At 46.1% G+C, this 17,500-nt stretch overlaps 1 protein-coding gene across 2 annotated transcripts in view; it reads right to left on the bottom strand.

Moving 5' to 3' along the window:
• Positions 1-2,742: 2,742 nt before the first annotated feature.
• The window catches only part of slc2a4rg (SLC2A4 regulator), a 19,335-nt gene continuing 4,577 nt past the window's right edge, over positions 2,743-17,500 (bottom strand). Inside the window, exons 3-9 of one of the 2 annotated variants that reach the window (XM_047040048.1) lie at positions 10,099-10,199; positions 8,666-8,910; positions 6,326-6,426; positions 5,418-5,697; positions 4,829-4,939; positions 4,205-4,332; positions 2,743-4,076 (exon numbers count right to left, since the gene is read on the bottom strand). In XM_047040048.1, the coding sequence (XP_046896004.1) occupies positions 3,965-4,076; positions 4,205-4,332; positions 4,829-4,939; positions 5,418-5,697; positions 6,326-6,426; positions 8,666-8,910; positions 10,099-10,199 (1,078 nt within the window). In that variant the 3' untranslated portion in view covers positions 2,743-3,964. The remainder of the gene's footprint in view (positions 4,077-4,204; positions 4,333-4,828; positions 4,940-5,417; positions 5,698-6,325; positions 6,427-8,665; positions 8,911-10,098; positions 10,200-17,500) is intronic. The other variant, XM_047040049.1, reaches the window with a different exon arrangement.

The following is a 17,500-nucleotide window of genomic DNA, read 5'->3' as shown; positions in this document are numbered from 1 at the left end:
AAGATAAAACAATCCCTCAAACCAGGGGCCAAAAGGTGATCCTGCCTAACAACAACAACATAACATCAATACCACACAAAACATTAAACAATAACAATATGTTCAATATTTGGCAGGGAGAAAGACACAGAAAGAAAGAAAAAAAGAAAGAAAGACAGTGATCATCTGAGGCCTCTGTGTTTCTGACACAGACAGTTAGTTCTTCCAATTAAAGCATCTCATTGCACAAAAGAAATTAAAGCAATACTGCATGGTTGTGTTATTGATATGATACAGAATGCGTGATAAGTCAACTGTTTGTCTATGAGTATATGTTGTAGATACTGAAGTCGGAATGCTCTCTACAGGCTCACTACACGCAGAAGAAAATAAACGTCAAAAACAGGAAGAGAAAAAAAAACGTTTCTTTTTGTAGATTTTACATTCACGTGTTTTCTTTTTTCTCCCCTTTGCTTCTAATCTACAATAACAAAGTCACTATAGTTTCTTGTTTGCCTTTTAAAAAATAGAAGAAATAATTCTGAGCAACTCTACTTAAAAAATGTTTTCCTTTTCATAAAACAGAAATAGAACAACACAGAAAACAATCCTAACTGAACAAGCCGCATGGTTCCTTTTTGTTGCATATGTACAGGAAAGGCCTGAAACTACAACTCCCATCTCTTCATTGTCACTGCTTGCCTATTTTCCCCTTTCCATGAAGCTCCAGACCTCCCCCCCCCCACACACACACACCTACACACACACGGACATACACACACATCAAATCAAAGACTGGTCCCCACTCCAACTCCCATAACCCCAAAATGTCTGAGTTACCTGTGGAGGCTGATCCACAATCAGTTAGCAACTGGTACCCCATTATGTGGTACCATCAAGGGTCCCTCTTAGGCCAGGTCATACTGACATGTGCCTGACCTGTGACCCTGTAGTCCACGTTAGTGCAATAAACGGCAGTTGGAGTGGGGAAAGGTGCAGGAGACATGACTATTGATTGGCTTCACAAAGCCTATCAGCTGCCAGAACGCCACACTCACAAGTGCTTTAACTGGAGGTGGAGAGAGAGAGAGAGCTTGGAGAGGTAGGTAAGACCAAACAACAACTGTACACACCCACTCCTATCAGAAGAACATCTAAAAGGCTTAAGCCTCTATTTAAAGGAAGACCGAGGGTTTATGAAAGCTGATTACATAAGAAAGAAAGAAAGAAAGAAAGAAAGAAAGAAAGAAAGAAAGAAAGAAAGAAAGAAAGAAAGAAAGAAAGAAAGAAAGAAAGAAAGAACAAACTTCTGGCACTAAAATTCTGTGGAGTATCTGTTGTCAAGACAACAACAGTTGGTGGTGAGATCAGGACTGGCAACAGAGCAGAGTGTCTGTTCTGGGTGACAGGCTTCGAGGGCCAGGTCAGGGTGCTCCTCTGAGCCCTCTGTACTCTAGTCTAGGTGAGGCATTGGACACAACGGGACCACTGGGACTTCCTTTGCCATGCTGCTACTCACTGCACCACCAGCACCACTGTGGTCAGCACCACTGTGGTCAGCACCACTGTGGTCAGCTCCACACAAACCAGACACCAGTTCCACTGTGGTCAGCACCACTGTGGTCACCTCCACACACACCAGACCACCTGCTCATGGGGGACCCAACAAGTTCAGCTGCACCATCCCTGAAACCCCATAAAACCAACCAGCAGTGACGACCACCAAAACTAACATTTCTTTCACTTCAAAATATGTGTGTATAAAATCTCCATGTATAAAAACACATATTTGTGCAGTGCAATTTAGTGCAATTTAATTAGGTAGGTCATTTTTTAATTTTCATGTTCTTTTCATTGGCACTTAGTGAAGTATTTGACCAAAGCGAGACCTGTTTACTGCCTTCTCCAACCAGTGAAAGAGAGGGAGACAGTTGATTTCTGAGATGCCATTGGACAATATTGCCTAACAGGCAAGGAGAACACTGGCTATATCTACCAGTTCAATTGTCTATGAATAGATTAACCAAACATGGTCAAATCAATGCGATCCAGTCTGTTGTTTTCACCTGTAATCAAATGAATAAAACGAATAACAGCCTGTTAGCTGTGTCAGAGGATCCTATCCAAACTGACGACTCGTCAACAAAAACACAGTGCCAACAACTGATAACACAGGCGTTCCTATGGCAACAGATTTCCTACAGCCAGGGAATGGGAAAGTTGTACATTGAGGCGAACTCAGCTAAGACGAAAAGGAACAGTTGCACTGTGTGTGTGTGTGTGTGTGTGTTATAATGCAGTGAACATGTCATGTGTGATGATAGTAGCTGTGGGTCAGTGTTGGGTCAGTGTTGGGTCAGTGTTGGGTCAATGTTGGGTCAGAGTTGGGTCAGTGTTGGGTTAGGGTTAGGGAACGGGGAAGGCTGAAGGGGAATAAGAACAGCAGAAACTACATTCAAAGAGCTGCTAACAATCAGAGGAGAAAGATGAGCCTCTTGTAAAAATAGATCTACATCTCAGAAGAATCCAAAGTTTTGCTTTCTATGAAGCAACTACTCCTTAATGTGGATATCTGCATGTACCCAGAGGGTTAAAGCAGACACTAGGAGATATAAAGGGGCAATGGGACAGTTCTAAAGTACTCTTAGGGTTGAAGTCAAATGCTCCTCACATAGGATGAAGACCCATGGGCAGCCTTTAAGAATCCACAGTCCTACCAAAAGAATCATAGAACATGGATCACGATCTACCTGTGAACAAAAATCAAGGAACAGTTGTGTATTTACCTGGTATGAGTTAACACATCAATCTGTACTGTGACTCCTTCAATCCACTTGGCAACATAAGAATTAGCAGGAAAACCTACTACTTTGAATGTGAAAAACGTAAAGAACTTGGTCATATATTTTGATCATTTGTTGATGATTGAGGATCCTTACCAGATACCAGGTAAATAGCGGACTGTATAAACTAACATGTTAGAACTGGTACCATTCACATTGAGGGAGCAGCCAGAAACTAGAAACATTACAGAGATGTTCTGGCTGAACACCCCTTTGGAGCAATGACCATTTAAAAGCAAAAGGACATGATCAAATTCTGCTGATTGCACAGCGCAACTGCTAGTTGCCCCAGCAACAGATTGTTGAATATAATCAATTTAAGGAATATACGTAAATACCCTTTCTGGAGCATATTCATTGAAAGACAAGTTAATTCATTTAAGGTGCATATTTCTCTATAGAAAGGATAAAAGAAAAAACTATTATAATATGTAATGGAAATGTTGCTGCAAAGGGGTAGGATAGTGTATTTCAATTGCTATTTAGAGAGCTCAAAGTATAGCTTTGTAGCTGTGCATTATCCGCTACCTAACATCTTGCTACTGGTTGTGATGCCTTAAACAAGATTGTGCAAAGCTACAGAAGCTTCAAAGAGACAATGTTTCTTCCTTTGGCTGATTTGTTGTCCTTTGACAGTCAAACACAAAAATTGTAAAAAGATGCTTTGACAAACATCAGTTAGCTTGAATTCCCAACAAATTGTCATGAAGAAACCCAGAACACAGTATATGACATGGTTCTCTGACCAGTAAAGAACATGTTGAGTAACAAAAGCTTATCTGAAATCTTCAACCACTGCCCTCTAATGGAGGCAGGAAAAATCATTAGTACAAAACAAATCTTTGACTTCTGAACCACTTTTGAACATTGTTCCATCTATCTCATTGTTCCAATTAGTTAAAATCAGAAGATTTTTTTCGCAAAGATTTTTTTCTTTTATAGTTTTTTTTTCATCAGTTTGTTTTCTTTCTGAGGATTAGGAGAAGCGAGCCGAGCAGACAGACCCCAGGTAGGCTGGGGGAAGCAGTGCCCTGAGAGCTTCATCAAATTGAAACCCCTTAATCTCCTCAGTGGAAGAGTCCACCTCTGTGAAACGCTGGCAGAGGGAGAGTTCTTCTCAGCAATGAGGGGGTGGTGGGGGTTTAGTCGGTGAATCGCTGGCAGGCTTTTTTCCAGCGGCAAGCTGTGCACCACATGTCCCTTTTCTCCATGCCGTACACCTTCCGACACTTCTTCGCCTCCCCCCGGGGTTTCCTAGGCAACAAGGCAATGATACAAAGTAAGAGCAGGTACACCACTCCACAGTTCACTGAGCAAGGACAAACACACAAGGCACAGGCAAACTGGCCCACGCACACACACACACACACACACAGCTTTACCTGGTTCCCAGGGTAGGTTTGGGTGAGAGGGCTGTTGAAGCATGGCTTTTGCTAACAGTGGTGTGGATGTTGGGGGCGGGCTGCCTCTTCTCTCCAATGCTTACTGACCTCACCTGAGCCAGAGGACCCTGCAGGATGCAAGCCACAGGAAATGTTGTAACCAATCACAGCAGCTTTCTCTGACTCCACATGCATTTGAATCTCTCCTTCGGTGGCCATCCAGTGCTACTAGTCTACACTCAACACTGGCTGAGTTTAGTACCACAATGAAGACCTGGACACATACCAGAGAGGCAAGGACTGAGGCAGGGACTGAGGCAGAGGCTAGGGCAGGGACTGAGGCAGAGACTGAGGCAGGGGCTAGGGCAGGGACTGAGGCAGTAACTGTTGCAGAGACTGAGGCAGAGACTGAGGCAGGGGCTAAGGCAGAGGCCGGTACACATGGACATGAGTAGAGAGCAAAGGAAGCAAGAGTTAGTAGAAAGAGACGAAGAAGAAGGAAAGGAGGGAGGGAGGGAGGTCAGAAACCAGACTGAACGCTGTGAAATACAGAGAGAGACTGGGTGTGGGGAAAAGAGGAAAAAAGGGGTGATCGATATGAGGGTGAATCCTGGTAAGCCTCACCGGTAAGCCTTTAAAAATGGTGTGAGTGGACTGCCAGGAGACACTGATGTCACGGCCAGAGGCTGGCCCAGCCAGCTCCGAACACACTGGGATACTCACTGGAGCTGTGGCCTGCAACACACACACACAGCACCACCACACAAGGTGAGACAGGGAGAGAGGGATGGAGAGAGAGAGAGAGATGGAAGGACGGACGAATGAATGAACAGACAGAGGACAAGAGGGAGAAAGATGGAAGTCAAAAGAGGTGAGGATGAAAGGATTTGGAAACCGGAGCAAACGAGAGAAGAGTGTTGGTGAAGAGAAGAAGAGGGCTGGACCGCTTCGTGAACTTGACAACCAAAGAAGCATCTGTCAGTAAAGCTAAGCCTCCTATTGCTCTGCCTGAAATGAACCAGGCACAATACATGGGAAGCAGCCTCCTTGTGCCACGAAACGGACATTCAACACTAGCCTCAGTAGCAGGACTAGCCAGTCAACAACATCTATACAGCATACAACTGTACAGTTGGGTTCAAGAAGCCAAAGGGTGTGTATATATATTTGTGTGCGTGTGTTTGTGTGTATGTGTGTGTGCGTGAGGCCTTACCTGGTAGGCGTGGTCAGTGCGGATGTGGCAGAGTGTAGAGGGAGCTGATTGGCTGAGCAGACTGGGAAGGTGGCTCTGTCCTCCTCGGATGGAGATGTGGGAGGGCTCCGAGTGGGGGACGTCGACGGAGGACAGGGGGAAGACGGGAGGGGGGCCAGCCGTGGTGGGGGAGGTGGGCGTGAGGCTGGACAGGCCCTCTGATAGGCTGTCCATGTTCACTTCGATCTCTGAGTAGTAGAAGTCTTCCTCTCCATCACTGTAGTCAGAGTCCACATTGCGCCTGGAGGAGAAGACAAAGGACCATGGTGAGCAGCAGATGGATCCTGGTTAGGAAACGGCTGAAAGCCCTCTTGAGTTGTGATGATTTATGAAATCACCACAATAGCTTGAGTAGTTTAGATACATGCGTTTCTGATGGCCAAGTACGAGTAACACAGACAAAATCAGACTTTTGCAGTGGGAAGGTTATACTGTATTCAACCAGCAGGGGGCATTGATGTCCAGTTCTTTGAGTGCCAAAGCCATGTTGGAGCTGGAATCAGATGCTTTCCTCTAATCTTAACCCTGGGCATTCTGGGGTGTAGGGTAGAGGGGGTATAAACCTGATCTATGACCAGTACTAAACCACGTTCCCACCCGGGCTACAGAGAGAGAGCAGGGTAGCAACAGTAGGCTATAAAAACCCTCTGACAGGAAAGCATCTCGCTTCATGGCACCTGATACAAGACTAGGAGACAGGACCCTCGTCTGGGGGAACACCAATTTGGGTGACCTGAATGAGTCTGATTAACTCCTCAGGACATACTATACACATTTTTTAGGTTCTGGTACATGGACACTGGTGAAGAATATTGTATGTTTTGATTGGTCTGTTGTCCTGTGTGTCTGCTCTATGATTGGTGGATTACCCCAGGTGGACAGTGCGGATGTGCCGCTGGATTCCTGAGGAGGTGCTGAGGACCTTTTCACAGTTTTTCCACAAGCACTTGAACATCACCTTCATGGAGTTCTGAAACACACAAGAAACACAGCGCCACCCCTGGTCAGATTACAGTACTGCACCATCAGGATCACTATAGGCATGGTACCCAGTGTTCGTGGCAGAAAATTCAGAGATCTGAGCAATCCAAAAGTAGGACCCTTGGGGTCATGTCTATTGAGGGCTGGTCTTGGCTCCTAGCAGTCAGAGAGAGCTATCATGCTGAAGGAACAAGGTCCAGATGCCGGCAGATGTTATCAGTGTAAAACTGTAGATTCTGCTGCAAACAGACAAACAACCACACCTATCTGAGACTGGGATGTGATTCTGCATATAGAGGGCAGCAATGTGAGGAATACTGACACCATACAACCAGCCCCATGAATGTGGGATTGGTTAACAGTGAGTAATACACAAATATGTATGCACACCAATCCAAGATGAAGTTCTCCTCTGCTCTCTCTCCCACTGTGTCTGTCTAGCTTGATTTCTCTGCATCTCTCCCTCACTTGTTCTCCTGCTCAGGGGCATAAAGGCATAATCCTTCAGTAAACATTTTGAGGGGGGTGGAGGCCAAGAGTGCTTAAGTGCCCATAATGTTTCAATGGTCATAATCTCCACTGTGGGATTTGACTGACCTCGGGCACATAAAGCACACACACACACACACACACACATACACACACACTGCATCCTTTCAATACCATAAAAAGATACTGCTCAGAAAGCTGTTCCTTTCACTTTGATGTGAAATAAATCCAAAAAAAAAAAAAAGATGACAACTCTATCAATCCCTTCTACTCTCACATCTGTTCTAATACGATGGAAGGTGGTTTGTGTCTCCCAGGGAGGGAGGAGGGAGGAGGGAGGGAGGGAGGGGGGGAGGGAGGGGTAGAGGGAGGGGGGGGGAGGGAGGGAGGGGGGGAGGGAGGAGGGGGGGGAGGGAGGGAGGGGGGGAAGGAAGGGGGCGGGTGTCAGGCGGGTTGGGACCTGCATTTGCACTAATGAAAGGAGGTGGGCGTGGGCTATCTTTCAACAGCTTCCAGAGGAGAGAGAGAGAGCGAGAGGAACAAGGGAGAGGAAAGAAAGATGAAAGAAAAGAGACAGGATAATGGAACAGGTCTATGCCTGATTGCGTTAACCCTTCACTGCCTAACTTGTTCAATCATAGCTGTTTAGACAGGCACATAGTTATGGGCTTGAATCTCTCTTCTGACAATGATTGAACAAAATGATTATGCCTTGTGTCATAAGCATGTCCTCAGATGTCTGGTGGTACTAACATCTGAAAGAGGTCCTTCATGGCAAAGAAGCAAATGGGCAAAATGAAAATATGGTAAATTGTACTGCAGTGTATTCTCAGGAGAACTAGTCTATAACCACACATCCCATGTCACACTTGAGTCAAAGCAAATCTCCGGGGTTCCACCCATCACAGAAGACTGAAAGTTTAAAGGATTTGTTCCTCATCAATAAACCATTACAATAATTATTTTGTAATTACCCAAGTTGCTAATCCTCTCAGTGCTAGTTGAGTGTAGAGTGAGTCAGTGTGCCCGCGAGGGTGGGGGGATGAGGAGTACTCCAGCAGGCCAGGCAGGGAGGGATTCTCTCCTGTACGGGGGCTGAGACCTGTATTCTGTACACCTTCTCCTGCCCTGTCTGGTGCTGCTGTGTCAAGGAAGTGCTAGCACGTTCTTCTGGTTAGGAGCCAGCAGGGTGACCTGGGAGACTCCTCCAGCCCGACACTTCACCTCCTCCACGTCCTTCTGCTCGTGTAGCTCTGTCTTTCCTCCCCACCCCTCCTCCTCTCTTACCCCCCCTCCCTCCATTCTTCCCAAATCCCACCTGTTCCTATCCGAGGTGGATGAGGAGTTTAAAGGATTCTTGATACTGAAACCACCTCCTCCTTCTGGACGGCTTCCATGGTATGAAAGGACAAGAGAAGAAAAGGGGGGAAGGGAGAGTAGGCACTTCCTCCCCCTCGGAGGCGTAGAAGAAGACAGGCAGTGTCGCTCCACGCCAAGGTACTGTCAGAATATCCTAAATCAATTGAAATATGTTTACTATGCAGACGTTTCAGAGACCCTGGCATCAAGGATCAAGGAACTTTGCACCCCCAGAACAAAGTGATCTCATTGGTGGAGAGGAACCTAGGACGGGCTGTACTCTTCCTATTCCTGTGGACCATCTCACATTCAAACCCCACCACTCACACTCAGGGAGAGGTCAGAACACGACACACCCCTGAACCCATAACCCCCCCTACCTTTCGCTTCCGGGGTATGGGGTCCTCAAACAGGAAGTGTGTGATCTCAGTGACATCCTGGATGATGTCATCACCCTGGAAAGAGAGGAGAAAGCTCTTGCTGGTGTCGTTGGAGAGAGGCGGAGACGGCGTGGAGGGCACAGATTGGTCGCTGGCATCCCAGCTCCAGTTGCCGCTGGTGGAGCTGCTGTAGCTGGCTGACAGGGCCTCCTTCCACCCCCTGTTGGCTGCCTCGAGGGTTGCAGCTAGACAGATAGGAGAAACCCGGTCAGTCCACCAAACACAATACAGCACAGTGTTCTACTGTCACCCCTGGCCTAAATACCCCTGAACTATGGCCTTTTGACCGATGCGCTACAGCTAATCCTTTAAGACATCATAACAAGTAGATGAAATGAAAGATAAGACCTAAACCATCCATGAAACCATCCAATGAGGGCAGAGGGGATTATCTGATATAGGATGATGCTAAAGAAGGTCCCGCATATAGACCCATTCACATAAAGCTCTAATACCCAGAGGAGACAACATCTCTCTCAGTCATACACATTTGTGAAAATTATGATTATAATAAAAAGTGTGAAGAGTTCATGTAGAGTTCCACTCGGTCAAAAGTTCAGTTGTGTGTGTGTGACTGTGTGACTCCAGTGCCACAGCAGATTAGTTCGTCTCCCTGGCGTAAGCAGGGGATGAGAGGAGGAGGGCAGAAGTGTTTGGAGGTTTTGAAGGCAGCTTTATCAGGGGACAACAAGAGCACAAGGTCTTTCTGCTCAATGAGGACTGATGACATAACGAAGCTGGCCCCTCTCTGATGCCCTAGAGCAGACCCACCATCAGCTCTGAGTGGCTCCTCCAGGCCAGCTTGTATCCACGTCCTGGAGGAGGGCCCCTGAGCCCAAGCCTCCCTTGTCTTTCCATCCCCTGGGTCTGGCAGGGCCCTAAACAGCCCCACTCTGAGGGCTTCAACTCTGCCCTATCGCTGCCTGTTTTCGTTTGATCACATAAAAACAAAAACAAACCCAGAGCAGGGGACTGGCATGAGGACGCTCAGCTGAGATATAAATAGAGCATAGGACTTTGCCCGTCTACCCAGGTTGGCACGGCGATAACCGCCAGGGTGATGACTGCTGTGGTGATGACTGCTGTGGTAATGACGCATGACGCGGCTACGGCTACAGCAGCCATGACGACGGGGGCAAGGCCAGGCAGTTGGCAGGAAGAGGCCGGCTCTGGTAAACATTAACTACAATAAAAGACTTCTGCTGAAACCAAGCTCCAGACCACCCAACTGGTCACCGTTGGGTCAGTCAGAAACAGTTTTTAGTTCCTAAACAGTTTTTACTCCAGTCTGGATCAGTTAGGGAGTGTACCAGGGAGGTTAGGGGGGTGGGTGGTTTGGGAGGAGGTAAGGTGGGTGTTCTCTGGGCTCCAACCTGTGGTTGCAGAGGCCGGGTTGAGGACCAGGGGGGATGTGGAGAGGCTGGTCAGGACGGTAGCAGCCATCACTTCCTTGTCAGCATGACCTGATAGTTTCCTGCAACACATACAAAAACACACAGCCATTTTACCCTCCATGGGCACACTGTTGACGAACAAAATAAACACAGTGCCTATACTGCAAATAAACCTGGCAACCACAAAAAGGGTGGTTAAATACCACAGTTCCTGACACAAGACCTTGCTTTCTTTAGACAAAATAACAAACAGTTTTATGGCATGTAGTGGAAAATTCCAGTACAATAATAAAGACTGTGGTCAAGTCCCCTGTGATTGCTGAAATTTCCTTTGACAAGATAACGATTCATTCTATACTGTTTTAAAAACCTTCAGTCAACACAAACATGGCTTTCACCACAGAATTGTAATATTATCATAACAGTTGCCACAGAGACACAGAAAGCACTCACTACATAAATATGGATCTACATAGCTATAGACCTGTGTGTTTATAGTGTGTGTTTATGGTGTATGGTATGTGTCTGTGTTGGTGGATTGGGTTATATTTCCATGACATTGCTTTGTAGGAGGAGGGTTTGCTGGTGGGGGATTACATAAAAGAAGAATGTTAGAAGAAGAAAGAGTGAGAGTTACGGTGGCCCTGAAGTGCAAATGACACCCCCTAATATGAGTACATCCCCCAAATGAAAATACTCCCCCCCAATACGAGTCAACTCCCCCCAAATCGGATGACTTGTTCACCTCCCCCCAAAAATGAAAATACTCCCCCCCAATACGAGTCAACTCCCCCCAAATCGGATGACTTGTTCACCTCCCCCCAATACAAAAACACGCTCCCCCCCCAATACGAGTCAACTCCCCCCAAATCGGATGACTTGTTCACCTCCCCCCAATACAAAAACGCGCTCCCCCAAATGGAAAACAACATTACATTAACTCAAAAACACATTACATTAACTCTGAACGGAAAGGGTAGGTACTACACTTTAGCACTGATTGGATGCAGTAGGCTAACTAACAAGAAATAAGAAATTGATCGACATAAGTACAAAATGCAATAGCCTGGCAGAGTTACGTGCACCAGAACATTTGTTTGGCTATCGAAGAATGTAGCAAATAGTAGGCTTCTTAGGCAAAAGTATTTCGAGTTAAATTTAAAAATCGATAGCCAAACAACTATCCTGGTCCACGTTATTCTGTCATTGTGGCATTTCATTCTTCTGTAGTGGACTATTAGTTTTTTCTTCTGAAAAGTCCTGATTCCTTCAACTGCGTTTTTAGCGTGCGCATAGGCTACTTATAGCCTATTGTGAAACGTCAACAGCAGATCTAAGATTATTTCATAGGAATGACCCTGATTAAAATAAAGAGTAGTGTAATGACTCTGAATTGTAAACATTAATGTTTCTCTTTCCTTCAAATCAAAACGATTAATTTCATGATAATGACAGAGTTACGTGGACTAGTTGTTTGGCTATCGATGTTTACGTTTAACACTGCAATTTATGCTTTTGCATACATAGCCTATGCTACATGCTTCGATACCCAAATAAATGTCCTGGTGCACGTAACTCTGTCAGGCTATTGCATTTTGTACTTCTGTCAATCAATTTCTTATTTCTTGTCAGTTAGCCTACTGCATCCAATCAGCGCTAAAGTGTAGTACCTACCCTTTCCGTTCAGAGTTAATGTAATGTGTTTTTGAGTTAATGTAATGTCGTTTTCCATTTGGGGGAGCGCGTTTTTGTATTGGGGGGAGGTGAACAAGTCATCCGATTTGGGGGGAGTTGACTTGTATTGGGGGGGAGCGCGTTTTTGTATTGGGGGAAGGTGAACAAGTCATCCGATTTGGGGGGAGTTGACTCGTATTGGGGGGGGAGTATTTTCATTTTTGGGGGGAGGTGAACAAGTCATCCGATTTGGGGGGAGTTGACTCGTATTGGGGGGGAGTATTTTCATTTGGGGGATGTACTCATATTAGGGGGTGTCATTTGCACTTCAGGGCCACCGTAGAGAGTAGATAGAAGTAGAGATAACGTTTTGGTTTAACCTCCCCTTACTAAACAGGGGCCTATCCTCAGCAGAGCTCCACTGCCCACTTAGCTCAGACTGGCTGGGACGACTGAACACACAAACATCCATTCAAAAACACACACAGGGCAGTCTTTGAGAGACAATAATCCAATAACAAATACAGAGTCTCCAGTAACCAGTGACACTGTGATCAGAAATACAGTAGAGATCTCTTCTTCACACAACACTACAATCTCCTCTGATCTCCTCTCTCTCCTCATTGTCGATTATCATACACCCCCCCCCCTTCCCCCCTCCACATACAGTACATGATGGCAAGCCCCAGAACATGTTACATAACATAAGTTATGCTGTGTCCCAGTCAGTAAAACTGATGGAACAAATGTACATACGGCAACAGTATTTACTACATGCAAAAGTAAAAACCATACCCACTTAGCATACACATACACACACAAACAAACGTTCTGCAGCTTTAAGAGGCCCTGCTCCCACCCGGTCCTGCTCCACTACACAACCAGAGCAAACTGGTTTGAGGCGCGTTCTCAGCCAAGCCCTAAGCCTTGGCAAAGATCCACTCTCTCTCTCACACACACACACACACATACACACATACAGCCAAAACTTCAGTAAGACTACTAACATACACTGGAACAGCACTAAAAGTTTTGTGGTAAATCGCTCCACACTTACACATGATACCACATTAAAAAGAACTTCTGTATAAAACACACACACGCACAGAGAGGCTGACAAAACCTCTGTATTTCTCCTTTAACTGGGTCAGCTTCCAACAGCGAGCCGTAATGGTTGGATGGGGAGAGATCTGGGAGGAATGCATCAGATGTGAAGCAATCTCTTAATATAACACACAGACACAGACACAAACAGCTCTTACTCACACAGGCCTCATTTTTCCCATGATGTGCCTGCATGTGTGTAATGGACACAAGGCATGCTGCTTTGCATGAGTGTGTTGTTCATTTGCAGAGCATCTGAAAACACATACACACTGACACACTCGCTGGGTCGAGATCAAAAGATAAGATGTGTCCAGTTTCACACAGTGATACTCTTGTTATCTAGGAAGGATTGGCGATAGAAACAAGGTTAGACTGTCTGTCGATGTGCTCCAATTAAACAACTAGGATTGTTCAGTCATGCTCTGCTAGTGATGTCTGTTCCTTTGGTCAGTCCAGAATGTGTACACCTACACACACACAAACACTTGCATCCACACACGCAGATGTAGTTGTTAACACACTCCTTCCTCTTGATATCCTGGGACTGAGTCATTCCATTTCTTTGGGTTTCCCGACACCACCAGACTTGATTTTTACCGAAACCCAGCCTGGTTGTGTGTAGAGGGGGAGTGTGCATGTCTGTGGGGGTGTGCGAGCAACTTCTAGGTAGAACCTAAAGATGGACACCTTTGGCCTGGAGTTTACCAACTCCTGTGGTAATACTACTGGCACTAAACAAGACACACTTTGTTCTGTCTCAATGTTTACATTAGGGCGTCACACGGACAGATAGTCAACACAAGCAGAATCAAGAAAAGACCCACACAGATAATAACCTGACTCGCTTTAAACATATTTACACACACACACACGTGTACAAAGACACACCCTCTGTGTGTGTGTTTCTTCACTGCTGATTCTGAGGGAACCATGCAGTTCTGAAATACTGCTGTACAGCACCACTGCAGCCATCTGTACTCTTCTTGGGTTTTATTTTGGGTTGGTGTAGAGCTAAGAACCACTCTGTCAACAGAGAGCAGGGCAGGGCACCATCTCCATGTTTACAGGGCCGTCCGATTAACGGTGGTATATTTATGACACCCACGAAAGGTAAAATTGAAACCTGACACTTAGAACACCTTTTCTCTCTGTCTCTCTCTCTGTCTCTCTCTCTGTGTCTTTCTCTCTCTCTCTCTCACACACACACACACACACACTCCAATCCAGACTGCATTCCTACACATATTTGTCCTCCATCATCTCACCCTCTTTAACACACACATAGCTGAGGTATTTACTGTGGTACCGACACCATTCATACAGGTAGTTACATTAACAAGCATACCGCTGACACACTTTGAGACTGCATATTTGTAGTAACACAGCTGGTCTCCTCCCGAAGGTATCACACCACTTTATTAATGGATGTGTCTTCTCCCCTTCACCCTCATGTGTGTGAGTGTATGTGCATGCGATCACACAGCAGGTTGGAGTGAGCAGCGAGGACTAAGGCAGCCTGAACACTAAAATACGTGCTCCCTCCCCCCCTCCCTCCCGCCCTCCCTCCCTCCCGCCCTCCCGCCCTCCCGCCCTCCCTCCCTCCCTCCCTCCCCCCCCTCCCCCCCCCCCCCCCTCCCCCCCCCCCCCCCCCCTCCCTAGCTCTATTTCTTCCTTCCTCCCTCCCTCCCCCCCTCCATCCTACCTCCCTCCCCCCTCCCTCCCTCCCTAGCTCTATTTCTTCCTCCCTCCCTCCCTCCGTACCTCTCTCCATCCCTCCCTCCCCCTCTCTTTCCCTTCCTCCCTCCAGCCCACTTCTTCTGGCCTTGACTTGGTCGGGACGCGCCCCTTTGGCAGCATGACAGCTGATAGGGCAGCTTAAGTGAACAAGTCATGCAAAATCTGACAAAAACACCAACACACACAGATTACAGAGCAGCAATTTAATTGTCAGGAGCAAAAAGAGCAGTTGAAAACTCTGACTTTCTTACTTCGATTAATTTAAAAACAAACTTCAGATTCTCAAACACTGTAGATTGAAAGCTAGGCAGTTGGAAAGTGTGTCTGTGTGTATGTTGAAGGAAATACACCCGTGTCCTGTGCTAAATAGTTGTTTTGGAGATGGGGCTGTTCCACTCTATATAAAACACTGGCAGGGCTCCTTCAGTTACTGACTCAGTATAAATCACCAGACAGTGCCATGCTCTGCCTGCATGGTCAAACACACACACAAAAACACACACACTGCAGCTCACAAGAAACTAGCACACACTTACGCACACAAACACACAAATGCACAACTGTATGTGCACACTGTAAGTTAACACTCAAGCACCCGCACACACACACAAAAAACACAAATACACCAAAACCAGCAAACCCACATGACCAAAAGTTTGCCAGTCACAAAAGCATTTTTGTGGTTCAATAAACCCTAGAAAGTCTTCCTGGGTGTTTTTACGCCTCTATCTGACTTTTATTCAAACTCTATTCTTGCATATTCTCCTCCTCATACACTCATTCCCCCTTCTCTCGTCCCTATTTTGCCCAAGGAGGTTTCAGTACACACAGGGCCAAGCTAGGCCATGGCTCTCAGTCACTTCCATTCAGGAGCTAGAGAGGCTACTGCAGACAGTTTAATAGAGCACACACAGAGCCCGAAGAAGGAGACCAGAAGAAAGTTCTAGAAATCTGCTGAATCAGCTGTCACTCGCTTCATCTAACCCCTGACTACATTGTCCTGTATGGGCTGGAGTCAACATAGGTAAGTGAAGCCAATCACTCTGAGCAAGACTGAAGCTTAGGCTGTATGGAAACATAAACATGGAGCTCATACAGAGAAAACAGATGCAAGTGAGTGTGTTTTGGTAGGCCTGTTATTGTTAAGTGTGTTAATGTGTGTGTGTTACGTAATATGAAGTGTGTTTTGCGTGTGTCTATGCATGTGTGTGCGTGTTGGTGTGTTTCGTGTGTGCATGCGAGTTTGTGTGTGTGCGTGTGTGTCATTCATTGACAGTTGCTGCTAGCTGAGACTGACATGGAGCCTGATACTTGTGACCTTGGGTAATGGGGGAAGGGATCAAAAAACTTCCCATCTGTCTTAAAATGGCATAAACATACACAGTGATGGTCCCGAGATGAATTCATTTCTAAAACACAAACACATACACATTCACACACATACACCACTTGAGCATAGTATTATCCACACATGGTATTTCTCACTAATGTGTGTTTTGATAATACACCAAACGTCTCCACGTTCTCTCTCTCTCCTTCCCTCTTTCTTTCTCTGAATTATTTTCTTGAAACATGATTGGTGTAGAGAGGACAGAGAGCCTACAGGAAATGTGGCCCTCTTTCTGCCCCCCTTCTCCTCCTCCCCTTCTCCTCCTCCCCTTCTCCTCCTCCTCCTCCTCCTCCCAGCTACCCTGCAACTATGGCCAGCTGCCCCATCCACGTCCCCTAAGAATAGAACCCCCCCCCTCCTTTCCACAGCCCCCTTCCTCTGCCATGTTACGTAACGTCCTCTCCACTCCCTCCCTCTATCTCTCTCCGCAGGCAGTGACAGTTCAGTCATCTGCATGTTTACACCAATAATCTACTCTCTTCCCTCCTTTCTCTCTCACCTCCTCTCTTCCCCTCTGTGTGTCCCATTAGCTTGACAGATAGTCTTTAGCTATGGATGGGATATCTCTTTGTGAAAGTCAAACCCAATCTTACTCAAAGTTACAACATGGGATTGTACTGTCTCACTCTTCGTACTTGCAATGTGGTCAACACATGCTGTGGCTCCTATAGGACGGCTATCTATAGACCTCACTGACAGACAAAATTTTGCTCAGTTGGGCATTAATGTCCACCATTCAGTCATCACACACTAAGGCTCTTTTGAATCTTCAAGTGCTATCTGTAGCCTCGGGGCCTGACCACTAACAACCCATACCATTGTGCTGAACCAGAACACCAGATAGACACAGTCAAAACATCATTCCCCTGTGGTGTTCAGTGTCTAGTAAAGTGCTCAAAGGAGCCGTCAGATGGGGCTTATGTTTTCAGTAGACTGTTCAGTAGTGTTTAGTAGAGTGTTTAGTAGTGTTCAGTAGAGTGTTTAGTAGAGTGTTCAGTAGAGTGTTTAGTAGAGTGTTTGGTAGTGTTCAGTAGAGTGTTAATTAGTGTTCAGTAGAGTGTTTAGTAGTGTTCAGTAGAGTGTTTAGTAGAGTGTTTAGTAGTGTTCAGTAGAGTGTTTAGTGTTCAGTAGAGTGCTTAGTGGAGTGTTCAGTAGTGTTCAGTAGTGTTTAGTAGTGTTCAGTAGTGTTCAGTCGAGTGTTTAGTAGCGTGTTCAGTAGTGTTCAGTCGAGTGTTTAGTAGCGTGTTCAGTAGTGTTTAGTAGTGTTCAGTAGTGTTCAGTCGAGTGTTCAGTGGAGTGTTTAGTAGTGTTCAGTAGAGCAAGAGTAAAGCCTCATTCTATGCTGACTCAGCCAACAGTCAACAGCTATACCAGTCTGGTGTCAAGCAACACACTACTGAAGGTTAACCTGTAGCTATGGTAACACCTCTTTATTCCAATAGCCACAGTGTTGCTATGTGACCACAAGGCATT

The sequence above is a fragment of the Hypomesus transpacificus genome, chromosome 18, assembly GCF_021917145.1.
Source record: "Hypomesus transpacificus isolate Combined female chromosome 18, fHypTra1, whole genome shotgun sequence".
NCBI lineage: Eukaryota > Metazoa > Chordata > Actinopteri > Osmeriformes > Osmeridae > Hypomesus > Hypomesus transpacificus.
This window is presented reverse-complemented; position numbering and strand designations above follow the sequence as displayed.